General features: G+C 46.0%; 1 protein-coding gene and 1 pseudogene across 4 annotated transcripts in view; both read right to left on the minus strand.

Annotated features, from left to right (window-relative positions):
- Positions 1 to 1675: 1675 nt before the first annotated feature.
- Positions 1676 to 27953, minus strand: part of KLHL22 (kelch like family member 22) — a 34754-nt gene continuing 8476 nt past the window's right edge. For 3 of the 4 annotated variants that reach the window (XM_039868395.1, XM_039868391.1, XM_039868393.1), the window contains exons 3-8: positions 24827 to 24868; positions 21928 to 22093; positions 17355 to 18073; positions 11491 to 11683; positions 4873 to 5106; positions 1676 to 2668 (exon numbers count right to left, since the gene is read on the minus strand). In XM_039868395.1, coding sequence (XP_039724329.1) covers positions 2303 to 2668; positions 4873 to 5106; positions 11491 to 11683; positions 17355 to 18073; positions 21928 to 22093; positions 24827 to 24868 — 1720 coding nt within the window. In that variant the 3' untranslated portion in view covers positions 1676 to 2302. The remainder of the gene's footprint in view (positions 2669 to 4872; positions 5107 to 11490; positions 11684 to 17354; positions 18074 to 21927; positions 22094 to 24826; positions 24869 to 27953) is intronic. The other variant, XM_039868392.1, reaches the window with a different exon arrangement.
- Positions 26012 to 26130, minus strand: LOC120606871 (uncharacterized; annotated as a pseudogene).

A 27953-nucleotide genomic window follows, 5' to 3' on the forward strand; every position in this document is an offset into this window, starting at 1 on the left:
CCCATATCTGTCCCAGCCACCACCACACTGCTATCAGGAGACTGAGAAGTATGGGTGCAGTGAATGATCATCCATATGTCTGGTGAATACCAAGAAGAGGAAGCTGTGGGTTCCCCAGACACCCGCAGATGACTGGCCACCAAATAGGCAAATTCTGGGAGCCTAGAGCCCAGGCTGACCAGTTCTGGCCAGGATGGCTTCCTGGAGGTCAAAGTGTAAGGATTTTGTAGGAAGAAAGGGATGAGCAACAAGCCAAGTGAAAGCATGAATGCAGGGCCTGCGAGCCTGCCAAGCTGGTGAGCCTGGACTGCTGGAGCCCAGACGCAGGTGGTAGGAGGCACAGCCACAAGGCTGAAGTGGCAGGGCCAGGCTACTTCCTACCTCCCAGGATCCCTTCACAGCTCTCAGCTTTGTCTACCCCACCCAATGCCCTGGGAGTATCATAGACCCTTCCCTCCCCCACCGTGCAGACCAGAGGTCTTTCCATAAAGTTGTGGCCGTGTCTTGGTAGCTCTGGATGGGGAGATAGTACCAGTGAGCTTGGGACACATTGAAGATTGGTGTGTGTGTGTGACATTTCTGGTATTCTCCTTCCCAGAAACATCTAGAGTCTACAGGAACTAGTACTCTGGCCTGCAAGGTGGTGGGAGAGACAGGAAGTGCTAGGTCCCTACTCTGAGCCCATGTTCTCACACCTCACTCTCAGGAGCAGGGGAGATGACACTGGAGAATGTGGCCATCCTGTCCCATTGGAAGTGACTCACCAGGGTAAACACTGGGATTGCCACCCTGAAGTGCAAGTGCATAACGTCACATTGGGGTGACGGAGTGCAGGCATGTTTCCTCAGGAGTACCCAGGCCCCAAGAGATGGCGAGAAAGGTCACATGCACGGCCCCGAGGAGCAGAAAGTGACTCCCACTAGCCACACTCCAAAGTCCTTAAGGTATCAGAAAGGAGAGCCCAGAGCAACAGATTGCCTGCCCATCCCCTAACCCTTCATCCCACCAAGTAGCACACACTGCCCCTGTGCTCCCTTCCCATTCATGACAGGGTGCCAGCTGCAGCAGGCTCTAGGCAAAGCACCAGAGGACAGAGAGAAGACCCAGCTGTCCCCATGTTCTGCCCAGCCAACTGGAAGAGGGCAGTCTTAGGAAGTCACAGACTGTCTGCAGGTAGCTCCGCTGTGCAGAGAAGTTGGTAGCCCCGAGAGGTCCTATCCAGAACTCACCTGGAGAAACCTGTAGGACATGCGGCCCCCCACTCCCACCACATATTCAGATCCAGGAGGTGGAGAGGAACCTCCTGTGACTGCACCTACCTCCCCAGGTTATGGGGCTCTTTTCCTGAACTTCAGGCTGGGCTTTACTTGGGGCAGAGGGATTGCTAAGGGTCAGAGAAGAGCTCCTCACCAGAAAAGGTGCTTGAGCAGGTCAGGTGGCCACCTGTCATCAGACTAGGGTAGGTTTCCAGGTGACGCCCTTCTAGCCTAGGGGTCTACTATGCCCTTCCCTGCGAGGTGAGCTCTTGGCCTCCCACTGCCACTCAGCAGCTCTGACCCTGGCTCCCACACCAGAGCTGTGCCCGCAGCAGCTCTCACCCTGGAATGGAACCCCGCGCTTCCCAGAGCTACAGCCTTGGACAGGATGTGAAAGGAAGTGAGGCCATGGCCACAGGAAAAATTCACACCTTTTGTAAGATGATTTATTTCATTTATCAACAACATGGGGTCAGAAAAGCCCAGCTGTAGGGGATTTTCTTATCACTAGAACCAGTCTCAGGCATCTCTGTGCATCTCTGCTACCTCTCCGGCCATTGGGAATTCATATTCACTCAAGACCCTGGCTGCTCGGTAGGTAGGCAAGGGGCTCACCCAATTCCCTTCCTACCCAAAAAGGGGGCTCGCTGTGCCTCAGCCTCCTCACCTGGGTGCCAGTCCCAGGTCCCTTTGGAGAAAGGCACCTTCTCAGCCCAGCAGGGACCAGAACCAGGGAGCAGGGAGGCCAAGACCACGGGTGACAGCACACCCTGTCTGAGCTGAGGAGCAGGCTTGGCAAACCCCTTCAGAGGACCAGAGCCCTCCCAAGCACTTCCCTCTGCAGGATGATCCACAGTCACAGTCTGGTGTTTAAGAAGGGTAGTGGGAGCCAGCCAGCAGGGAAGGGAGTGGGAGATGGGGTGAAGTGGGGTATGGGTATGTGACAGGAGGAAGGGCCTCAATGCCCTGGGGTAAAGTGCTTTGGCCAGGGCTGCCCTCTGAGCTCCCGCCACCCTCCCCTTCCCTCTGACACCAGTCACAGATCTCTAGTCCTCGCTAGAATTGTCGAACTCCTCCCAGTCAGACACACTCATCACCTCAGAGGCAAAGTCCGGGTCCGCCTGGCTGCGGTCGGGGGTCCCTCGGGGCGGTTCGAGGAGCAGGGAGCGAGGCAGGGTGAGCACACAGGCCGCCAGGCCCGAGATGGAGTTGTCCAGCTGGGGCCCCTCCTCCCAGCAGTCCTTCTCCACATCGTAGATGTGCACGTAGCCAGTGCGGCTGCCACGGTTGTGCGAGCGGCCACCCAGCACATAGATCCTGTTGTCCAGCACAGCAATGCCGGGCTCACCATGCCCCACCGGGAGCGGGCAAACAGACGACCACTGCCCAGATATGCAGCTGTAGCAGGCCACCTGCAAAGTCAAGGCTGGAGTAAAGCCAGCTGGACGGGGCTGCCAGCCTGCCCTAGGCCAGGTGGGCAGGGCAGCACTCTTGGCCAGGCCCTAGATTCACACCAAGGGTAAGGACTCAGTGAGGATGTGGGCAAACTCTGCCCCCTGGAGGAAGGGCTAAGGGCCAGCATAACAGTATCCTGACCACGAGCCAGGCTGATGCTCTTCCCCATTTCCAGGGCCCTCAGCCAGCCTGTGGTCCCCAGGCATGTGGGCGTCATCCAGTTAGCATGCAGTTACTTTCCATGGGGTACTGGTTCTCTCCTCTCCACAAGACTGAAGCTGACTGAGGACATGGACACCACATAATGTCTTTACTTCTCCCACAGCAGCCCATACCAGGGGCAGGGGGTGGGGGAGGGTATGCAAATAAAATGTGATAATTAATGATGACCATCCATGTTCTTATCTTCAAAATTACAACAGAAACAACTACATGGGAAAATGTTCAATCTACTAGTAACCCAAGAAATGCAAAATAAATGGTCAGGGGTAATTTTCAACTGTTAATCAGCAGCCACTGGGGGAAGAAAAGTCATAAAACCTAATGCTGGTGAAGGTGCAATAAAACTATACTGATGTTCACCTGTCTGACAAGCCAGGAAAGCAGTTTGTATTAAGATATACATTAACAGCCATAGAAATCTTACCTTTCTGATATATCAGCTCTGGTTCTCCAGCTGTGGTAGGCAGAGTACTGGCCCTCCAAAGAAGGCCATGCTGTAATCTAAAACTTCTGTTTTTTTGACATGCCAAAAGGGACTTTGCAGACATGAATAAGGGTATGGACATCAAGATGGGGAAGTTATCCTGGATTTCCCAGGTGGACCCATCTAATTGCACAAGCCCTTGAAAGCAGAAGGAAAGGTCTGACAGGAGAGATGAGAAGTAAGGACAACCTGTTGTAGGCTTTGAAGATGAAGTGGCCCTGTGCCAAGGAATGTGGAGGCCTCTAGAAGCTGAGAAGGACCTTTAGCCAACAGCCAGCAAGGAAATGGGGACCTCACTGCTATAACAACAAAGAACTGAATTCTGCCAATACCCTGAGTGAGCAAGGGCATGGATTCTACCCTAGGGCCTCTATAAAGGAGAGATGCCCTGACTGACACCTGGACGTTAGCGTGGTGAGACCCAAGCTGGACTTAGGAACTACAGAACTGTAATACACTTATGTTGTTTCAAGTTGTTAAATCTGCGGTAATTTGTCACGGCAGCAACAGGACACTAACGCACTAGAGCCTAGTGGGTCACACCACTGAGGAACCTGTTAAAATACAGATTGCTGAGTCCCATCCCCAGAGCTAATTTGGTGGGTCTGGGGTGGGGCCCTGAGAATCTGCATTTCTAATGAGTTCTAATGTGATTCAAATGCTGTTGGTCCGAGGACCATCTCTGAAAACCACTGCTATAGTCTAAGGAAATAATCCAAAATAACTGAAAGGTTCTATAAAGCAAATATTACTTATTATGTTATTTGGAATAGTTAAAACTTAGACCAATCCAAATGACACACCAGTCTGACAGAATTCCGCACAGCCACCAAGGTGGGGGTTGGGGATGCCTATGGGAATCAAACATTAACTGGAAAACACCTACGATGAACTTCAGCTAGAAGTAAAATGAGATGCTCTTTAACTACAATTAAGTGGAAACCATACATAGGTAGAAAGGACTAAACACAGGCACAGAGCTGGATTATGAGTGTTTTTACTCACCTTTCTCCCTTATTTGAAGGTTCTGCAATGTGGTTATATTAACTTTATCATTAAAGTTTTTAATAATCAAAACAAGTGAAACTATTCTGTATGATAGGACAATGGTGGAAAGATGTCATTATACATTTGTCCGAACCCACAGGCTGTACACCACCAGGAGTGAACCCTAAGGTAAATGAGGGACTCTGGGAGATTATGGTGTGTCACTGCAGGTTCATCAGTTCTAGCAAATGTTTCTCTCTGGGATACTGACAGTGGGGGAGGTTGTGCATGTGTAGAGATGGGGGTATAGAGGAAATCTCTGTACTTTTTGTTCAATTTGGCTGTGAATCTAAAACTGTTCTAAAAAATAAAAATTTTAAAAGGCTACACTTTGCAATTAATTTTTCATCAGTAAGAACTGAAAGGGACAGGATTGTTATTGTACGTAAGCAGCCTGGCCCCACTCACCTGGTGCACATCTCTCCTGTAGCCAGCATCGTTGTTGCTGCCCCCGATCACATACAGCTTGTCTAGGAGGGTGGCCATGCCGTGCCAGGCCCGCCGCACGGGTCCGTCAGCCAGAGCATGCCAGGTGTTGCTGTCTGGCTCATAGCAGTGCGTCTCCTTTAGGTAGTCCTCTCCTCTGCGGCCACAGGTAACGTACATCTTCCCCTCCAGTGTGGCCCCTGCGTGGGCATACACCTGCACAGGCCACCGAAAAACGGGCGAGAGGGCAGTGAGGGAGGGCAGTCGAGAGCCTTCGCCAAGGCCACTCATAACCTCAAGTGCCTGATGCCTCATGGCTTCACCAACTTCCTCCTCACATTCTGGGAACGATCCCTGGATTTTTGCTGGACCTACTGTCCTGTCATCCACCCGACCTCTTCCTAATGGGGGATGATTCTACAGACCCAGAGATGACTCTGAGCTCCCACAGGAAAGAATGAAATCTGTCTTTTCCTTGCCCCTAACTAAAGGAGACATCTGCGTGGAGGAACTCAAAGGTAAAGCATCGTTTTCAGAGTCACAGGAGAAGGGATAGCACTTCTGGGAACCACTGACCTACCCTCAGTCACTACCACCTCTCCTCCACTCCCAATGGCCAGCCAATCCTCCAGGCCCACTGAATCCACTTTAAAAATATTTGTTTGCAAATATCTGATATGGTGAAGAAGAAAGTGAGATGCAAAATCAAACACTGAGAACAATCTTTAGTTATGGATTCGTGTAGGAGAAAATACACCACCCCGCTTTTGATCTTAGTCCTCAACCTTACACGTGCTTTCCAGTGCACCCTGGTGGGGGATCACCTCGATGCCCAGCTAGCCCCACCACAGGTACTCCTCACACTGGTCTTTGCTGCCTCAAGAACCTCTTATCTCATATGGACTCACTCACACCCACCTGCACAAGGCCCTCCTGCTGTGCCCATAGGCCCCAAGGCAGGACACAGTGTGTTTTTCAGGAAAGGACCCCATGAGTAGTATTGATGTTGTCACTATTTTTTATTTTAGCCATTTTGAGAAGCAGTTTTCTCACTGTGGCTTTAATTTGCATTTCTCTGATGGCCAATGATGTTGAGTATCTCATGTGCTTGTTTGCCACCTATATCCTTCTCAATTAAACTCCTTATTTCTAATGGGTCTATTTGTGTGTGTTTTACTGATGAGTTTTTTTTTTTTAATTTATAGAAGTGTTTTTATTGAAACGATAGAAAATAACGTGAAAAATCAGCTTAAGTATGAAATAAGAGAAACAAAAGTGCTAAAAGGAAACAATTAGTCAAGGTGAACCTCAATAATCCCATAACTTAATGGAACTCTAGTGTATGGGTAGCATGGACATTTTGATGATTTCACAAAGAGAAGATCTAATTTTAGAATATGCTTATTTCAGTAGTGTCTCTACTTCATGGTTTGTTATTAGGGAACTTGATATAATTTCCTGGATATTTAGGTTATAAAGTTTTATACTCATTTTATTTCCAGGAATTTTTTATTCTCCTATTGTTCTTTCATTAAATTTATCTAAACCAGAATTCTCAACCAGGAGTGAATTTAATTCCAGGGACATTTGGAGATATCTAGACACATTTTTGGTAGTCACAGATAGGGGAATTACCTGCCATTGGCATTTAGTGAAAACAGAACAAGGATGCTGCTAAACATGCAACAATACACAGAGAAGCCCTCCAAAACAAAAATTATCTTGTCCTGAATATCAATTGTGTCTTTTTGAGGAATCCTGATCTAAAACCATAACAGTCAAATAAACTCTGTAATTGGTTTACTTTTCAAATCTTTTTCTAAAGAAAAATGCTCTAAATATTTCATAGTTCATATATTATCTATCACTGTGTAATAGCCCAAAAGAGTAGCTTAAAACAACAGCATCATTAATCTAGTTCATGAATTCAGCACTTGAGAGGGCTCAACTGGTCAGTTCTCGCCTGACGTGGGTCTCCCATGCAGTAGCAGTCTGGCGGCAGGAATGGGGTTCTCTTGAAGACTTTATCACTTGCATAGCTGGTACCTGGTTTGGAAAAACTGAACCAGCTAGTGTCAGAACAGATGGCAGCTGCTTGGGAAATTCTTCTCCTGTAAGTGGTTTATATGGTTTCTCCACCTTATATCTTCACATGGTGGCTTCTCGGTAGCATTTTTTTTTTCCCATGGTGGCTAATGGTCCTCCAGAAGTGTTCCAAAAAAGACTGGCAGAAATCACACAAAATTTATCTGAGGTTACACAATGTGCTTTGTACTACATTCTGTTTTACAAGGTAGTCACAATGTTCTGTCCAGGTTCAAGGAGTATGAACACTAATTCCACTTCTTAAACTAATGAGTGTCAAAGAACCTGCAAATATAGTTCACCTTCTTGCCGCAAAGTATTTACACTTTTTTTCACATGCAAAACACTCACTTCCTCCTAAGATCCCAAAATGTTTCATATATTGCAGCATCAGGCTCAGGTCCAAGTTTCAGAATCTTGATGTCTAAATAAGGTCCACATACACCTGCAACTATTTGTGTGTAGTTCTCCCAGTACAGCTCCTTTACTACTGTTTCTCTGTCTGAAGACTCATTCAAGAATGATGTAACAGCAGCTGAGAAACCGGGACACCAGTGGTGGGTCAGAGGCTCGCACAGGATTCATGATGAGAAAGTCTGCAATACCTGGCTCCAGAACAAGGGCTCTGATGAGTTTTGAGAATTCTTTACACATGTTAGATACCAGTCAGATATATGGTTTGCAAATATTTCTCCCACTCTGCAACTTATCTTTTCATCTTAACAGGGTCTTTCATAGAGCAGAAGTTTGCTCTATGAAAAAAGTTTCATCTTAACAGGGTCTTTCATAGAACAAAAGTTTGCAATTTTTCATAGAGCAAAAGTTTGCAAAAAATTATCAGTTTTTCTTTTTATGGCTCATTCTTTGAGGATCAAGTCAAATTACTCATGCATTACCCTAGATTCTAAAGATTTTCTCTACTTTTTCCCTAAAAGTTCTATAGTTTTACATTTAAGTCCATAAACCATTTTCAGTTAATTTTTGTCAAAGGTGTGAGACTTGGGTTAATGTTCATTTTTTTGTCCATCAATGTTCAATTGTTCCAGTATCATTTCTTGAAAGCTAACCTTTTCACAATTGCTTTTGCGCCTCTGTCAAAAATCAGTTGGATGCATGTAAGGTTAAAAAAAAAAAAATCAATTGGGCATATTTGTGTGGGTCTACTTCTGGATTTTCCATTGTTTCATTGATCTAGTGTCTCTCCCTCTACCAATACCACAGTGGTAATTACTGTAGTTATGCAGTAAGTCTTAAAATCAGGGTAAACTGATTTTTCCCACTTTATTCTTTTTCAGGTATATACTCTGGCCTGCATGCAAGATGGGGGCTTATTTATAGAAAGGAAAAGGAAGTTAAGGGAAGAGTAAGTTAGAACCACAGAGCTTTATTATAAAGCTTTTCCTGTAGGGTTCGCATGATTATGTAGAGAGAACTTCTTTAAGTCCTACCTCCTCCCATAGATCATCCCAAATGATTATATTTGCTTAAAGTTCCAGTTGATTTTTGTATGTTTATCTCATGTCCTGCAATCTTGCTGAACTCTCATATTTGTGCTAGGATTTTTTAGTGGGATTAAATTCCTTTATATTTGGGGCAATTTGTCGTCTTAGGGTCAGTTTTGTTTCTTCCTTTTCAATTTGCATGCCTTTATTTTCTTTTCTTGCCTTATTTCATTGGCTAGAACTTCTAGGACTATGTTGAATTAAGAGTGGTGAGAGTAGGCATCTTTGCCCTGTTCCCTCTCTTAGGCGATAGCATTTGAATCAGTCTTTCACTATTCAGTCTAATGTTAGCAGCAGGAATTTCACAGATGCTCTTCATTGAGATGAGGATATTTATCTCTATTCTTATTTTTTGAGAATTTGACCATGAATGATATTACCAATTCTTTTTTGCATTGACTGATATGATCATAAGATTTCAATATGGTGAATTACACTGATTGAATTTCAAATATGGAACCAGCCTCCCATCTCTGTAATCAACCCTCTTTGGTAATGATGTGGTGGTTTGCTTTGTTTTTTAATCCGATTTGCTAATATTTTGTTAAGGATATTCCTATGTATGTTTATAAAAGATCTGTCCCTTTTTTGAAACTATCTTTGTCTGGGCTTGGTATCGGGGTAATATTAACTTCATAAGATGAACTGGGAAGTATTCCCACCTCGATTTTCTGGGAGGAAAATCACATAGAATTGGTGTTAACTTTTCTTTAAACGTTTGATAGAATTCTCCAGTGAAATCATCTGGACCTGGACATTCCTTAAAAGGTATAGAGCTATTCAAATTATCCGGTTTGTATTGAATGAGTTGCGGAGGTTGCATTCTTTGAGGAATTGGTCCATTTCGTCTAAGTTGTCAAATTTCCACGTGAAGAGTTGTTTGTAGTATTCCCTTACTATCCTTTTGATGTCTGCAGGGTTGCAGGAATGCCCAATTTCATTCCTGATATTTTAAATTGTGTCTCCTCCTTTTTTTTGGTCAGTCTTACTAGGAGTTTGTTAATTTTACTAATCTTGTGAAAGAACCAGTTCTTTGATGATTTTCTCTATTGTTTATCTGCTTTTAATTACACTGATTTCTGCTCTTTATTCTTTCTTTTCTTTTACTTAATTTGGGTCTATTTTGTTGTTTCTAGGTTCTTGAGGTAGGAGCTTAGATTACTGACTTGAGATTTTTTTCCCCCTAATGTATGCTACAAAGTTTCCTGGCAGCACCACCTTAGCTAGAGGCCACAGATTTTGACCTGGAGATTCAGAAGTATGTTGCTTATTAGTTTTCAACAAGCTGGTCAGTTTATCTACAAACTATACCTTGAATCCGTCCGTCTCTTCCCTTCTCCAACAACCTTCTACCCTAGCATGAGCCATCATGCCTCTGCCTGGACCACACAACGGCCCAGGAACCATTGTCCTTGCTTCTGCTCCTCTAAACCTTCTTTTTACAAGTACTCTTCATTCCTCCCCTTTCTCAGAATAAACTGTGATGTGCCCTCCTGGCCTGGAAGGTCTTTTCTCTCTCTCGAAATAGCTGCATGCATGTCTTCTCTTAGGCCTTGGTCTGACATCTCCTCAGATGGGCCTTCCTCAAACAGTGTATCTAAATTCATCCTGCCACAGCCCCCTCCCTGGGCACTGTGTTTAGCTCAACTCCCTCTTAATTTCTTTCATTGCATTTATCACGATTGGCCATTATTTTATTGATTTGTTTAGTGGTTTAATGGTCTCTTACTAGGCTGTAAATATCATGGGAGAACATTTCTTGCACCACTGCACCCCCAGATCTTGCTATAGGGTAGGTACTTTAATAGTTGCTGAATAAATGAATCCATTAAGAAAGGAAAATTGGCAGTTAGGGAGAAGCTGGTTGAAAGCTAAGGCTGCCCCTCTGTGGCCACACTAGGGAACTGCGGCTCCCCAGACAAAGAACCCTCCTCACACACCTGCCAGAAGACCCTCTCACTCCCACTCCCACCTCACACTCTAACAGAACAGGAATTCAGTTCATTCTCACCCACTAGGTCTCAAGGGCCCCTGATCTTTCCTGTGCAAAACCTACTCCTTACTCCAGGATGGGAGGTAGGGAGTATCCCTCCGAAGGGGCCTCCTTCCCCCACAGAAGATGAGCAGCAAGGAGCAGGCCAGCTTTCTCTACCTGGGAGGAACTATGGTGGGAGACCCTGGCCTTGGAGAGTAGCTCGACCCATCGAGGAGGCCCGGGCCCTTGAAGTCAAAGTCTAAGGCCCTGGGGGACCGGGAAAGGGTGAGAGATAAAGAGGCGAGGTGTGGAAAGAGGTTCAGAAAGGCAGGAGTTCCTGCCAAGGTCCTAGAGCTAGTAGAGCAGAGCCCCATACATGTCCCCTGTGCCACACCGTCTCTGGGGTGCTCAGGGATCCCCAAAGGTGTAGAATGGGTGCCCTGAAAATGACGATGCCAGTACTAGCAGGGTGCAAACCCTGCTCTCAGAGGCTGGAACCTGAAATGTGGGGGACATCAGCAAGGCTTCTTCCTTGCCCTGGGATCTCATGTCTGATGTGGCCAGGGTCCAACTACCCCAAAACTGGAGGACAAAAAGGAAGCACCTCTCTAAAGTATCGCTTTTGCACATTTAAAAAAAAAACATGAAAAACACATATTCCAAAGTGTTTTAAAGGCCCTGCCCTCCAGGCAGGAGAGAAGTCTGAGGCTTCTGAAACCTCATCTCTCCTGTTTAACATCTTTGGACACATCTTAGCTCAACTCAGTTGTGCTAAGGAGCTGATGAGAAGGTTTCTGTCTACATTTAAATTTCAGGGTTAAAGCAGCTTCTCGGGGCCACACTGGAAAGACCAACAGGGCGGTGAAATTCTGGGAATGAGCCTTTCCCCCAGGCAGCTGGCAGAACCTCAGGGATCCCCGGAGGGACATAGACTCTGCTCACTGGGCCTGATTCCCTGGCCCGGCCCTCTGCTCAATCTGCACACCCCAGGGAAGGAAAGTAGGTGGGAGAAGGCCCTTCTTGGAAGGGCTTCCTTACCTCCCTCTTGAGTGGGGCCACGTAGGCCCAAGAGTTGGTGGCGGGGTCGTAGCGCTCCACAGCATTCAGGTCATTGTGGTAGTCACGGCCCGCCACCGCGTAGATGTACCCGCCCACGACACACACACACAGGTCGGCGTGCTCCTGCTGCAGGGACTGGATCTGAAACCAGCGGTTGTGCCGCGGGTCATACCTTTTGAGGGGACATGAGGACAGCATATCACTGACAGGAGAGAGCACTTCCTCCTCTACCCATGTGCCCTAAACCCTCTCGCAGCTGCCTCCACACACCGGCATATGCCTACTCACAGCCATGGCAGCAGGCTGCTGCTTACCTGAACACAGCATACAGCCTAGGAGGTGTGGCCAGAAGCCTCCTGGGTTTCTGCCCACGATACAGGTCCCTTCCAGGAGTAATCTCTCAGGTAGTTTCTAGCCCAGTAGCTCCTACGGCCATCTCCATCTCACCTATCCCTATGGTCCCTCATGGTCCCCACAGCCCTGCCCCCATTCAGAATGGCCACAAATTATGGACAGGCACAACAGCCAACTCCAACACACACATGGTCTGCTCAAGCCCACCATGTGTACAGTGGCCACATGTGCTTGTCACAGCCCACCCCTTCATCTCTTCGTGCACCTCATGCTTTCCCAACCTCTTCTCCACATCTCAAGGTCTCCCTCTGTGAGGGAGTGGGAGCGCTATCTACTTCACTGGACTGTGGGCACCATGAGGGCAGGGTCCTCTGGGATTCCAGGTATTCCCATTGTTAGGGCGCGAACGATTCTGAGACCCATGGAGCCAATTGAGATTAATTATGAGCCTTTATTAGCTGGCCGGCGACTGACTTTCTACAACGTAGGGCTAGAGGAGATCAGCCCCAAGCTTTCAGAGGAGGCAGCTGATAAAGCTTAAGACCATATCCTGGTGGTCTCTGGAACAAGCAAGCAGATTACAGAAGTGGAAGTTGGCTGTTAGCATACCTTTGCCTGGAACAACACCCTTAATTAACAAGTAAATGGATTACAGAAACAGACATTGGCCATCTTCATATCTTATACAATACACTTCCTAAACCACACACAAGCAAGTAGGACAACTTCTGGTATCTAAAGATATTTCTTCCCTGTAGCTGACTTAGCTAGTTGGCTCACTTGAAAAATTTCCACCCTTAACACCATGGGACTGGTGGGGTCTTTGCGGGCTAGAGGAGCACAGGTCGGTGGGTGTGGGGAGGGGAGGAAAGTCAATTTCTGCTGAGCTGCTGAGCCCTGGTGCCACGAGCTCTGTAACCTGTTACCACAGCTTGCTCTCTTGACACTGGGACCACCTTCACAACCCTTTCACAGCAGATGGAGCTGTGCCCAAGTCGCAACCCTGCCCTCGCCTTCCTTCTCTATCAACCTTTATAAACAAAGTCTAGTCCCCAGGCAGCAGCTTTATCCTGTAGAGCCCAGCCCCACCCATCCCCAAACACCCACCCCTGATGCCTTCAAAAGGCTTCACATTCACAGTCTAGGTGATCTCAGCCACTCCAGGACGACCAAATATAACCCCTGCTTTCTCCTGCACTTTGGACCCACACTGCAAACACCTTCTAGCCATCTCCAGCTGGCTGCTCACCTGTCTTAAATGGAACCCTGTGCTCCCTCTGTCCATTGAGCCAATCCTCACCAGCAAGCTCCTACCCACACTCCAAAATCCTAACACTGTAGCCCAGCACCCCAGGCCCTTTGCAGCCCAAGTCCACACCCACCTTTTCACATTCACAGCCTGACCCAGGCTTGCCCCACTTGGTGGGGGTCTTCCACTGCCTCTACCCCTTCTCCCCATGCCCCAGGCTTGGTGCTCTGCAGGGCCCATGTGGGGCAGAGAGGTAGGTGTACTATTTGGGTGAATAGAGGAGATCACAGAGCCTCAAGGGACCAGTGTCCCATAAGCCTGAGGCCCAAAGCCCATTATTTCCCTGACCTGCGTCTCGTCTTTTCCCCTGGGCATCCATCTACCCAAGCACCTGCATTTGAGCTCCTTGTTCAACAGCCTTGCTCAACAGCCAAAATACATTTATAGCTTCTTTCATATAAGTGTTTTTATTTCTCCACAGGAAGACCAACTCCAAAGAGGACGAGTCAAACTTCAAGTGGTTCAGAAGAGAGTGAATAAAGTTTTCTTTGGCCTGTGCCATACGCTGGTTGATGAAGAGATCAGATGCATCTTTTGCTCCAAAGCACAAGTAAGACACATTCTGTAGCCACTTCCTACTCATGCCATTTGGACGGACCCTGCCAGCCAGGAATTCCTAGGAGTTGGCCTAGGAGTTGCCCTAGGAGTTGGGGCCAAAAGAAGAGAAAACATGCACCTGGGTCACACACAGATGCAGGCCTGAATCCCAGCTCTGCCCATGTGGCTGGATGCATTGGGCATCAGTTTTACTCTTGGCATTCACCCAGTTTCCGCACCTGTCCAATGGGCTGATGTCACCTGCCTAGAAAAGTTATCATGAAGGATCATGAAGAACAATGCATATAAAAAGGATCCTTGCTAATCTGAGGGAAGTTTGTAAAAGACTGAGGTTTATGTCTGTATTCCTAGATCTCAGTGTAGAACCTGGCTCAGGGTAGACCATGCACTGTCTACTGAATGAATTAACAAAGGAGTAAGATCACCTGTGGTGAAACCATTCCCTCACTCTACAAATATTCACTGGCCACCCAACATGGATCAGACATGGTGCTCAGTGCTAGGGATCCAGAGGGAAACTCAAGACGAAGGCCTCCCTACTTTCTACTGTAGAACGGGAAACAGGCTAAAGAGAACAAAGTAAACGAGTGCTCAGTGTAATGCAGGTACCACAAAGGAAAACAAGTAAGGTAAGGAAAGAGTGATCCACCTGGCAGCGGGGCCTGGGGCGAGCAAAAGTCTCTTACGGAGACCAAGAAGGGCCACTTGATGGTATTTGAGACATGAATGACCGAGGGCACAGCCAGGTTAAGGTCTGGCTGTAGACAAGTGGCCCGGCCAGTCCAGGGGCAGTACTGAGAGGCCCTGTCAGCTGGCCAGGATGGTGCTTCCTACCACCTTTCCTGTGCATGAAACTTGTTCATGTACATGTCTCTTCTCCCTATTTTGAGTCAAGCACAAGTCAGAATCTTCTACCAGAGTGAGACGAGACCCTCAAGACGATCCCACTTACTTCCTACTGGTCTCATGACCTCACAGCTTCCTAGGCAGCGGTCACTTGGATTTGTGGTTTCAGATTCAAGGATACACACACACATAGACACATACGCCATACATTTATAAGTTAGAGATAACCAGTTTTGGTGATTTCTTACCTCCTCACTATGTCCTGTATCTCACATTTTCCTCTTTATAAGATTAATTTTACACTTTGTCAGAATAAATCCCCAAGTAATATTCTTTTTCTAATAAAAATAAGCTTTATTATTGCATATAAGAATATAAACTGTTTTAGTCACTTGAGTGCAAATTGTGGATCATCCTACTACAAACTCAGAAGTGAAATCTAGAGTTGGTACAAATATGTTCTGGGGTCCTTGTTAAATTTAGTACTTTTTCTTCTGTATTTCCATGACTTAAACATTCCCATGACTATTAATAAAGTCTATAACAATTAAAACATTTTTTTTGAAATATACTTTAAAATATTAATAGTCAAGGAAATGCCTAAGGAGAAAAACAAATTATTTTGAGTCAGGGCACATGGCAACATGGAACCAGCTACTACCAGGTAAGTTGTACAGTCAGTATTCAATAGCCCACAGAGCTGTAGTTTTGGAAAAGGTGCAAAAGCAATGTGGATAACATAGATGCAAAGAAAGAAAGAAAAGAGAAGAAACTGGTTATCTTAGAGGCAAATACAATTTGCTCCAAGAGGGGCACCTTTATTATAGTTTCTGTACCAATGCTTTAAGATATAACCTGGTTAAATAACCAGGTTATCCCTAGCTCCTTAAAATGCAAACCCTAATTTACTACAAAATCTAGTTTTTTTATATTCTGAGAGACTATGAGTTCTAAGGCTGGTGAACTATAGAGGGAGAAAGGGAAGAGAACCAAATTCTTAGATCACTGAAATTAAGACCGATCTGGCAGATTTAAGAGTTCACTGATAGATTAAGGAAACTTTCACTCTGTAGAGATGATAGATCCCAGGGCTCCCTGCCACTTCACCAGAGGCTCTGAACTCAAGTCTCTCAGTAGCGCCTGGTTCTGCCAGGCAGGTCTCACAATCCGACCTGCCAAAGTGATCCAACCTCCTGATTGGAGTTTGAGGCTTGGTTCTCAATCACAGAAGCTGATATTAGCATTTTCCAGAGTCCAGCTTGGGTCTCATAGCACATGTTCAAGAAAGAGAAATTTAGACCAGTCTTGAGTGAAACTTCATGTAACAGGACAGACTTCGTGCTGACAGCATCCCCAACTGTCACAGTGTGGCCTCCCTGAGGCACACGGCTGCCTCACTATGTGTTGAGGATTAGAGACCACAATACCTGGAGAAGTCTGCTTTGAAGGTATGTGGATGCTCAGCAGGGAAGTGTGACTTTGGTCCTCCAACTGAGAGGCTGGGTTCCCAAAAAAACCAGCTTCAAGGCGTGAACCTGGTGCTATCGCACCCACCGTGGACATTTGGTATTAAAGAAGGTATTGTTTCCACCTTTCAGAACTCACCTGTGTTCCTACTTGACTACAACATGCTGCCAAGCTTTGGGTCTCATTGGTTTAACAAAGGTTATCACTTCTTGGGGCCAGATCAGAAGTGGCTGAGGAACAGCTGTATCCTCCTCGGTCTTGGTCACCATGCTTGCTTCCAAGAGGCATGGCTAAGCCAGACCCCACCCCAGAATATGAAAACATAGGTATAAACCCGCTCAGCACCTAGCTCACAGATGCCAGAAACAGTTGGCAATCTCTGTCTCTCTCTGCAGTGTCAAATTCAGCTTGTGGGGGGTGAAAACTTCCCACAGGCACCAAATCTCAAGAAATCAAACCAAAGTGTAGTGGAGGGGGCCCTGGAAATCTAATAGTAGCTGAGGACATGGGAATTTGCTCTACTTCCCTTGCTCTACCCAAAGAAATGGATTTGTGAGATCCCAACCTCATAGACTGACAGAGCTGAGGCCTCTACAGACCATGGCAGCCCATAAAACCCCCTCTCAGAAATCTGCCTCTTCCAGGGACCTCGTGCCCAGCACATGGCTGATGACAGAGTGGGGTGGCAGGAAGCAGGTATGTGGCATGAGGCACAGAGATGCCTGTCGGCCTTTGTTGCTCCCCTGGACTGAGGACTGCACTCAGCAGAACAGCAACAACAGGAAACGGTCCTCTACCACAGGCTTGTGGTCAGAAGAGCAAAAGGAGACATGCAAAGGGAAACTGGGACAAGACATGTCAAAGCTCAAGAGAGGGCACAATGAAAGGGGCAGCTGCCCTGTCCAGTACTCCCAGCTCCTAGGTCCCCTCCTTCTGAGGCCCAACTGCCCTTCCTGCTATCGGCTCCCCTCTCCTGTGCTCAGCCCACAGTACCATCACAACCCAGCTCCTCACCAAGATAACAGGGGTGATCCAGGGTGAGAAAGGGAAGTAGACAAGAATGAAATAAAGCATCCAGAGTCCCTTTTCCTCATCTCACTGCCCTCTGCATTCTCTGAATTAATCCAGACTTTATTTCACAAACAGAGGTACACCTGATAAGCCACAAGTTTAATTTAAAAAGCCGACCGCCTTGGCCCGTGATCGTGTGCCCGTGCAGAACCCACTCCCTAACCAGCCTTCTGAGCCCATGAGTCCTGCACAACAGCATCACCAGCAGACCGAGGCAAGGCCAGGGGCCCTTTCTTACCTCCAGCATCGGGACTCAGCACGGAACCCCTGGACATTGTTGTCCCCTCCGATCAGGTACACGAAGTTGTTGAGCACCGCAATGCCCTGGTTGGACATGCGGGGGGCCAGGGAAGCAGTGAAGTGCTTCCACTCTCCCAGCAGGGGGTTTAGGTACTTGGCCTGGTCGCTGAGGACAGTGGACGGTGTGGAATGAATGCCCCCAAAGCCCACGACACACTGGAAGTCTGACCGCAGCTCCGTCTGCGGGCCCTGCAGGCTGGGCTGCAGGCTCTCGTTCCTGTGGTACATGAGAGCACTGGCTACTGTGTCCCTCAGCGGGCTAGGGTCCAGCTTGTCATGCAGCCGCTGGAGGACCTCAGCTTCCATTAGGGGAAACCGCACCGTCTCAAGGAGCTTGGGGGGCTCATGCAATGAGATCTGGTCGGCCTGCACCTGCTCCAGAGTATAATGGTAGAGCAGGGCACCCTCGTACACCTCGTTCTCGCAGGAGACCTCCAGGCGGTTGCTGCTGAGGAGGGAGTAGACCTTCTCCAGGGGAAGCTGGCGGTACTTGTCAGTCCTTGAGAAGGCCACAAAGTTTTTGAGGATGTAGGTATCTAGCTGCTCTGTTAGACGGCTCAAGTCAAACAGCTCTGCCAGTCGGTAGACATCAAGGATGTTCTCCTCGTCCACCCAGGACATGAGGAAATCACAACAGAAATGGATGATTTCTGGGATCTATGAAGAGAATAAGACCCATCAGCCTGGGAAACGGCACAGAAGACAATGTCGGCTGATATGTGGCTATCCTCTGTAGTGGGTCCACCCCAACCAACCCCAACTTTCCAGGTGTGGAGGCTGGTGCGGCTGCTTCCTCAACACTAGAGACAACTGTGGCTCACTACAAATGGACTGGGTTTAAATCCCGGCTCAGAAGCAATCTGAGGAATGCTCTTAACCTCTCTGAGCCTCAGTTTCCTCATCTATAATGTAGGGACAAGTAGAGAAGCAAAATTACAAACGACATCATGCATAGGATCTTCCCAGCACAGAGTGGGCCCTTGATACGTGTCAGTTGTCTTTTAGATCAAAAGTACTGGATCTCCAGAGAAGCCAGAAGCAGCACTATGGCCACCATGTCACTGTCCTTGGTTGGGAATGTACCCAGAACCTTCCTCCACCTCCCACTCCCAGCTCTCTAGAAGACACTCAACTCCTTATTCCTGCCACAATCCCCACAACTGAAGGGCCAGCCAAAGCTTCGGGGCCAGGGAACCCACCTCATCCCAGAAGGACCCCAAACCACCCACGCACTAAGAACCACCAACAGGGCAAACCTAGACACTTGGCCAGCACCCATCCCGGGAACCTGACTCAGAGCTCTTGAAAAGCTGGAAACCATCCTACCTGGGCAGAGGACGACGCAGAAAGGGGGCTCCCAGGTAGCCTGCACCTTCCCCTTCCCAATTACCCAAAAGAACAGGGGAGTTAGAAGGAGAGTAAGAGAGAGGACTGCGCTTAGGTGGGAGCTCAGAACTGGGCCATGGGTTTAAAGGGCACCCTATGATTAGATAACCAAAGCATGACAGATAAAGGAGACAGAGGTTAAAGGCTCTTGAGAAAGCTGCCCAGGTACTGCTAAATTCTTCAGAAAACACAGGATTTTGGAATTGCTCTAAAAACAGGAATACCTAACTTATCCAGCATCATCAACAGATTGACTAGTGCACATACTATAATTCTGCTGGCATCTAAAGTTTATTAATAAACGTTTAAAATATTTTTTATTTTGTCTAATTCAAGACATTTAGTGCTTGCCAGGTGATATGTTAAGGGCTGAATGGAAACCTGAAAAGTGCCAGGCATGTGTTTCCCCACATAGAATGTCCCCAGAGTGCTTTGATAGGTTCAAAAGTCTTCACTTGACCATCTGTTTTTCTCCTTTAGCCCTCGCTTCTGCTTTGCTTTTTCTTCCTGAAATACCACTACCAATTTGTCGTGGGCAGGACACCTAGGACTAGGTTCTGAGTAGAAGGTGAGAGCAAAGAGCCTTGAGTGGTTGTGAAAAGCAGCTTCTGAAGAACCCAAGTCTCCTGCACAAGGACCATGTTGCCTTCTCCTTCCCATCCTCATTGTCAGAGCAGCAAGCCCTCTGCTGGGTACAATCTCACAGAGGAATCACCCTGGGCCCACCATGCAGGAGCACCATAAGAGGCTCGGAAGAGGGAACTTATTTGCTGGGGGTGACTCAGGGGGAAAATCTCACTGGGATTCAAACCCAGGTCCATGAGGTGTCTGCTCCTAAACTGGCGCAGAGCACAGCACATGGGGGCAAGCCCCCCACAACCAGTGGCTACACTAACAAACATGATCAGGTGGGCCTATGGACTCGGAACTGTTATGCCAAATAAAACTTGCTTTAAAAGCATCACTGCACAGAAGCCCACTATATTAACGAAACAAAGCTAGGCTGCTTGAAGTAAAGTGGGAGCTCCCTCTCCCATGTAGTGCCCCAAAATGGCCTTGGAGACATTAAGACGCTAAGGACCACTGGCCAAACTTCTGCCGTGAGCGACCCAGGGAGATGGCAGGTCTCTGAGCTGATGGGTGGGAGAGGGAAAGCAGTGTTTGGCAAGATGGTTTGGTGACGGTGTACATGATGGAGTCAGAGAAGAAAGACAAAAGAGACCAGCTGGGAGGTATAGATGGAGAGGTGGTGGCCAAGATAAAGGTGAGGACATGGAAACAGAGCACAGAAATAGCTACAGGTAACATTTACAAGGATGACTTATCCAAACCTGGACACAGGGAATGAAGATGGAAGGGCTCAAGGAAACATGGAGGCTCTGGCAAAATGGTCATGAGACATAGACCAGGGGAGTGGGGACAGGAGCAGTCAGTAAGGAGGATGAGATGCCACTGATGGTGAGCCCCTGGGTGGAGAACTGGAGGCAACTGAATACGGAAGTTAAGAGTTGTAAGAACTGGATGAGGGGTCCCCAATAACAATGACCAAAATGTGGGGACAAAAGAGATCTCTGAATAAAAGGCAGCGGGAAAGTCTTCTGTCATAAAGGCCGCCCTAGCTCAACTCCATCTACCCATCATGTACAGCTAGACAAATTCCACTCGAACCAACCCAACAAGCAGAGGAGGAGCGCCTCCCATGCATCACTCTGCAGGTCATGGCACAGGGAGCTGCCATGGCCAGGCCACGCAGGGCAGGGCCTTCACATGTCCCTGAATTGGTTGGTTTTCCTATGACTTGAATTTTTTCTGAGTGCCCCAAATGCGCTCTGACCTGAAAAAAGGTCAGGATAATGAAATCAACATAGCATTTAGTTTCACTTTTAAGAAATGTGAGAAGCCCCTTCTGTTGGTGGAGGCCAGGCCTGAGGGGTGCCTAGAGTGGGGGTTCCGAAACCTGGCTACCAGATATGGAATCCAGGGGCTTGAGAGGTGAAATGATGAGTTATCCAAGGCACAGAGCTAATTAAGTAGCAGAGCTAGCATTAGAATTCAGGTTTCCTGCCTCTCAAATTTCTGATCAGGACTATTAAAACGAGTCTGCGGGAGCAAACTCCCAGTGACTTCTTAAAGCAAATCACTGCATGACCAGTTGTGGTAAATTTAAATTCTGGAGTGAATTATCAAGGGGTCCTGGCTTGCCTGGATGGCTACAGGAATACAGCCTTGGAGCAGATGGAATACATAAATAGAAAACTAAAGAATAAGAACAAGGATGCATTTATTCGAAGAAATAGTGTGTTGCACATAAGCACACAGAAGAGAAGGACGTGCAGGCAAGAGTACAGTATTTTTCATACTTGGGGGTTTTTCACTGCCATGTGAGTCAGATAAATGTATAAAATTGTGGATTTAATTGCATTCTTTCATATTTAAGTTTCAGTCATTTTCTTTTACTTCTTTGTGAGTGTGCAGAATACAAAAATAATAAAAAAGAAAAAAGAAATGTGGGAACGGATGTCTCTCAAGCCTGATCAGGCTGTCCGACAGAGCATGTGCAGGCCCAGCCTGGATAACTGCCCCAACACCACCAAGAATCACTACAGTCTTCTAAAATATAAGTCACACTGTCAAAGCCTCAAAAACTTTTTGAATTCTGTAGAAAAACAAGTATTTAAAGTTCAATCACAAAGGTGAGAGCAGTTTCAGAGATTGATGAGACCAAATAGAGAGAATGAGCAGAAAGGGCCTAGGCAGTAACAGTTGGGGGAGCTCAGCTTCACCAGGCATCAGCACACACAGAACATCACACACTCGGCTTCACTGCTTGTTTACATGTGGGATCTTTTCAGTGGCAGGGAGACCCAGGCAGAGGGGAAGGAACCAGTAGAGGAGCAGAGGGCAAAGGCAGAGGAGGAACCTGGGCCTGAAGGCCTTCAGAGCAGCCCTTCAGCACCTAGAGCTGGCTCACCCAAGCACCATCAGAGAGCGTCCACCCGGCTTGTCTCCCTTAACTGCCTGGTGTCCTTGCCTGCCTGACCCACCCTCACACCACTGCCCAGTGGGCACCCAGGGAAACCCTACCTGGCTACCGGTCTGCCTTGCTCCAACAAGGTAAGACTCACCTGAAGCTGGCAGGCAGCAACCAGTGTCTCCTGAACATTGCTCAGGCTGAGTTCCAGCTCGGAGGTGTATATGAAATGCAGGATTTGGCACATGGCATTATAAGACACACCGTGGATGAGGACCTCTTCCTGCTCCATCTCCTTCAAGCCCCCAGCAAACATTCCTCTGAAAAGTGAAGATACAGACAGAGGAGTTATTCTAATCAGGACAGTGGCCCAAGTTGCAAAGAGCGTGAGCATCCGGAGCAGGCTGACCCCGTACCAGTGTGCAACAGGACACTGGCTTGCTCTGAGCACTGAGTCATCCCACAAAAGGCATCCACAAGCTCCTGATCAAGTTTGGGTAGCCACCCTAGGAATTATTCTGTCTCCTATTTCATGTGCAACAGGGAGTCACATGTGAGCCTCCTGGGAGCATGGAACATGTCTGGCTTGCTTTCTGCTGCATTCACTAGTATGCTTCTTGGATCACAGTAGCAGTCCAGAGTGTGTTATGAAAGAATAATGAATGGGAAACAGTAAGTCATTCTGTCCAATATATATTTACTGAGCACCTACTAAATTCCAAGTACCATTCAAAGAGCAGAAGTAACAGTTAAGTGGCAAGTTCCTACATACACAGAGGACAACAAACAACAAAGAAACAAGGTATTTCAGACTGTGGAAGTGCAGGGAAGTAACTCAACAAGGCATCTAATTGAGGAGAGAGTGGCTGGGAGAGCAGAGTGGATGGAGAGTATGAGGGCAGGGATGGCCCATTCAGAGGAACTGAGATGAGACTAGGCAGCATCTTACCAGCCATTCCAGGTGGGACAGCATTCCAGATGGACAGCATCCAAGGCCCGGGCAAGGATAAGCTTGGTATGCAAGGCAACCAGGGCAAGGAGGAACTGAGCTGGAGGTGAGATAAGGCCGGGTCCTGCTACTCTGAGGACAGGGTAGTCTGAAGTGAAAACTAAGCATGGTGAGAAGCTGCCTGGGAATTTTATGCAGGAGAATGACATGAGCTGACTGACTCAGGTGCTTGTTGGCCAGAATGGAGGGGCTGTAAAGAGGCAGGAAGGTTCCTCCAGCCCTGGAGAGGGCCATACGGCTGGAGAGCTACAGTTGAGAGAACATGCTTACCAAGTGATTCTAACAGAGCATGGGAGGAATCGGGGCCCTTGGAAGGGGTCATGGCAGTCAGGGACTTGAGAGGAACAAGGTCAAAGAGGGCAGTGAGAGTCCCATCAAGGTGCCATCAGTGTGAGATACCTGAGGCATCCAAGTGGAAAGTTAATCAGGTGTTCAGAGAGAAGAGGCTAGTGGTCAGGGGAGGTATCAGGGCTAAAATATGACAGTGTTACACGGAGATGAGTAGCTATTTTTATAGTTTATTTTTCAAGTAGGTTAATATACATATACAGTATGAAACTTAAAATATGTGCAAGGGTGTAAGCCTCTCCCTCCTCTACTGCCAGCCATCTGTTCTCCTCTTCAGGGCAGCACTATCACCAGAGGCAGTCCATATATCTGAACTATGTTGACTTAAAACACCCCGCAAATGTTCCATTATCAGTCTACTTAGTGCTGCCCCTCTCCCTGTAAAGGCTGTCGTAATTGATTTAACCTGCTCCTGTTGGGGTTATTCTAATCTCCCATTATTTCACCCAATGGATGGCCCTACCCCCATGACTTTTTGCTTATGTTCCTACCAGGATTAATTCCTACAAAAGCAATTGCTGGGACAAAGGCTTTATATATAGTTAAACTTTGACAGTACTGCCCACATACTATTAACCTTATAAGGGAGAAAATTTATAACCAAAGGGACAGATAATCTTATCAAATGTTTAGGAGCCATTTCCATATTATTCTCTGAATAGTCTAGATTCCTTGCCCATTTTCTATTAGACTCTGTCTTATCAATTTGTAGCAACATTTTTTGGATGAGTTGAATTTTTTTCTCTATCTCAAACCTTTCCATTTTATGATACTTTTTGCCATGAAGAAGTTTGAGTGTTTGAAAGCAAGTTTATAATTTCTTTGCCTGTGAGGTTTGTGTCAAACTTAGGAAAGCTTTCTACTTCTGGAATTATATTCAAAAAACATTTCCCCATGTTTTCCTTTAGTTTTTTTTTTTTTTCATTTAATCTTTCACATTTAAAATGGCTGAGCCACCTGAAATTTATTTTGGTACAAGGTGTGAAGCAAGGGTTCAACTTTGTTTTTCCAGATGGTATCCCCATTGTCACTCCCCTACCTGAAATGTCATCTTTATCACACACAAAGTTCCTAATGGGTTTGTGTGTTTCCAAACTCCCTATCCTTTTCCAATACTCTTTCTGTCTCCATGTACCAGGAGCACAGTTTCAATTATTATAGCTTTGTAATATGTATCAACATAGAGTAGGGCCAGTCTTTCATTATACCTTGTTCCACAATTTCCTGGCCACTATCTGCTTTTTAAAATTTGAACTTTAAAATAAGTTTGTATAACCCTTCCCAATAAACCTTCTTGGTATTTTTATTGGGAATATGCCAAATATCTAGACTGTTGTGGAAAGAACTATCATCTCTGTAATGGACACAGTGGGCCTGTCTCTGTCAAGCCAGCCTCTGGGTCTCTTTGGAGGTCTTGCAAGTCATCCCCCCACACATCTGTCACATGTATGTTTCATTTATTCCTAAATATTTGACTTCACATGCAGCCCCTCGGGGCGCTCTCCCATGTGCCAAGGTATTCTGACTCACTCTGTAGGGCAATCTGACAAGCTCTGAACTTTCTAGGACTGTGCTATTGTGTACCCTGGCACCTCTAGGACCACACTCACAACAGATAGGACAGCAACGCTGGGGCACTGACTCCTCCATTCCAGCAGGGTGTGAGTCTTAGATTAATTCAGGTATATTTTCTCACCTTAAGAAAGGATCCATGAAATGCGTGAACCTTGACTGGATCCTGAATGGAGCGGAGAGGGGAGAGATATAAGGCATTTTGGGGACAATTAAGAAATTTTTAGTATGAACTCAATATCAGATTAAATTATGGAATGATTATAGATTTTCTTAGATATATAATGGTATTATAGATATGTTAGAGAAAGTCATTATTCTTAAGAAGCACATTGAAGTATTTCAAGAAAAACTGTCATATCTGCAACTTACTCTGAAGTAAATATGGAAAATGTTAATAACTCATCAATCTAGGTGAAGGGTGCAGCTGTTCACGTACCTATATTTCAACTTTTCGGTAGGACTGACATCTTTCAAAATGAGTTAGGGAGGGAAAAAGAGGCTGAAAGAAAAATAAAATACATGTCCACTCTTTTTTTGTTGTTTTTAACCAACTATAGATGTTTAATTCTTTATCACAGTCTTACTACTTTTCTGTTAACTCTGAAATTAAATAAAAATAAAAACTTAAAAGAGAAAAAAAATTTTAAAAGACGTTCACACCTCATACCCAGTAGGATGGTCACTATCAAAAACAAGTAAGTGTTGGTAAGGATGTGGAGAAATTTGGAACCCTTGTGCATTGCTGGTGGAAATGTAAAATAGCACAGCTGCTGTGGAAAACAGTATGGCAGCTCCTCAAAAAACTAAACACAGAATTACCACATTATCCAATAATTTCACTTCTGGGTATATATCTAAAAGAATTGAAAGCAGCTTTCAAAGAGATACTTGTACACCCATGTTCCTAACAGCATTATTCACAACAGCTAACAGGTAGAAACAATCCACGTGTCCACTGACAGGTGAATGGCTACATAAAACACGGCTTAACACACAATGGAATATTATTCAGCCTTAAAAAGGAAATTCCAACACATGTTCAATGTGGATAAATCTTGAAAACATTATGCTAAGAGGCCAGTTGCAAAAGGGCAAATATGATTCCACTTATAAGAGCTTCCTTGAGTCATCAAATTAATAGAAACAGAAAAAATGGTGATTACCAAGGACTGGGGGGAGAAGGGAATGGGGAGTTATTGTTTAATGGAAACAGAGTTTTAGTTTTGCAAGATGAAAACGTTCTGAAGATTGGATACACAACAGTGTGAATATATTTTCCTTATTTTTTTTTTAATTTTATTTTTTACACCTACAGCACCTGGTTTTCCTAGGTGGTCTCCCATCTAAGTACTAATCAGGCCCAACCCTGCTTAGCTTCCAAGATTAGACAGGATCAGACTTGTTCAGGGTAGCATGGTCGTAGACTGTGAATATATTTTAACATTACTGAGCTGTACACTTAAAAATAGTTAAGACGGTAAATTTCATGTTTTTTAAATCACAATTAAAAAAAAAAAAAGAATGTTCACCGAGTATGCAGTATCAGAGGACTGAACAAATAAGTGGAGGACACAGACAACACAGAACACTCTGCAGCACAAAGAGAATGAGGGCCACCTCGACTGCCAAGATGTCACAACTAGATGTCACAAGATGCCAGTGAGCTGCCTCTTATGTACAATGGGAGGTACATTTCCTGCGTCGGCTTGTTCAGGCCCCTATTCCTCTTCCAAACCCTTGAGGCTAAGTGTGTTTCAGAATTCAGGTTTCAGCTGGAGAAACACTGTACCTGTGCCATACAGAAAGTCACACCCCTGTAGAGTCTAGATCAGTACCTCATATCCAAACACCTTAATATTTCCAAAGAAAAATATATAATGATTCACACCAAGGAGGATAAAAAAATTATTATCCTCATATCAATTCAGGGGGTTTTGAGTTTAATTAATTTGTGCCAAAATTTTATATATAAATTCACACACACACACACACATACATACATACACACACACATATATGTATGTAAAACCTCAGAAAAAATGCTGATGTAGAACATAGCTTCCACCTCTTCCCACAGAAATCAACAACTAGACAGCTTATCCACAAACAAAAACAGCTCTGGGAGACCTACAGAATACACTTATGAAGTTCAGCAATAAACAACAAAAACATCCAATTTTAGCGTTTTTGAGGTTCCAGAATTATGGACTTGTATTTGTAAAATAGTATATGAATGAATAGGAACTTTTAAAAATAGTTTTAAACGTTAGTGGCAGAGAGAGCAGGGGTAATGTGTCACTTCACTACTTTCCCACCTATTCAAACGCATTTCAGCTGCGGGAATGGACACTGAATGTTATCACGTGCCCACTCACTGTGTCTGTAAATGGTTATATGCTGGGTCACCTTTGATTAATGCCTTGCATTGTAAGAAAGATTCTCTAACATGGAACTGGCTTTCATTTCAGAACAAAGCCCTACAGGGCCAGGTTCTGCTGCTCTGCAGTGACATTAGGCTCAGTGGAACTCCAAGTGCCCAGGTCTCACTGAAGATTTCACACTGTCATTCATAAATCAGCTGTACTTTTCCTTCTGTGTCTTCTGTATGTCCAATTTTGATACTGTTATATAACTTTCATTAAAAAAAATTGGAATCTTCCTTTTTCTCTGCTCTAAAAAAAAATCTAAATAGCATACGAGTCTATTCCTAAAAGGTACGACTGAGACACATCCGGGCTTCTTACTTTTGTGGAAATATAATTTCCTCTTCTGGGAGTAAAGTTATGTCAATTTATATTTTCTATAAAATTTTATCCAAATATTCAAAATCACAGGCACGAAGTTGAGCAAAGTAGTCTATAAATTCACAGATAGTATGGAAACTAAGGGAGGGATGAGAAGGCCCAGGGAGGCTGTATACAGGACAGAGCCCTTGGGTCCCTCCGACATACAGGGGTGGGGAGAAGTGCAGGAATCACCTCAGGAAAAGTAGACAGTAAGGTGAGCACAGGGTCATGGAGCCAAAAGAAACGTGTAATGGACAGTTATTAACACAAGCCAAAAAAGGAAGACCTAAGATGTGGTCTGACCATTCAATTCCTAAACTATGCATGAGTGCACACCAATGGAGGCTTCCTGCACAGGAGCACCTCATAGGACAAGGGCAATCCAACTCTCTGCTCCCAAGGAGTCAGCTTTCTGCAGGGAGGAGCTGGCTGTGAGAGCCAGAGGCTGGGAAAAGGTGAGGG

This window comes from Pteropus medius, unplaced genomic scaffold, assembly GCF_902729225.1.
Source record: "Pteropus medius unplaced genomic scaffold, Ma_sr-lr_union100, whole genome shotgun sequence".
Taxonomy (NCBI): domain Eukaryota; kingdom Metazoa; phylum Chordata; class Mammalia; order Chiroptera; family Pteropodidae; genus Pteropus; species Pteropus medius.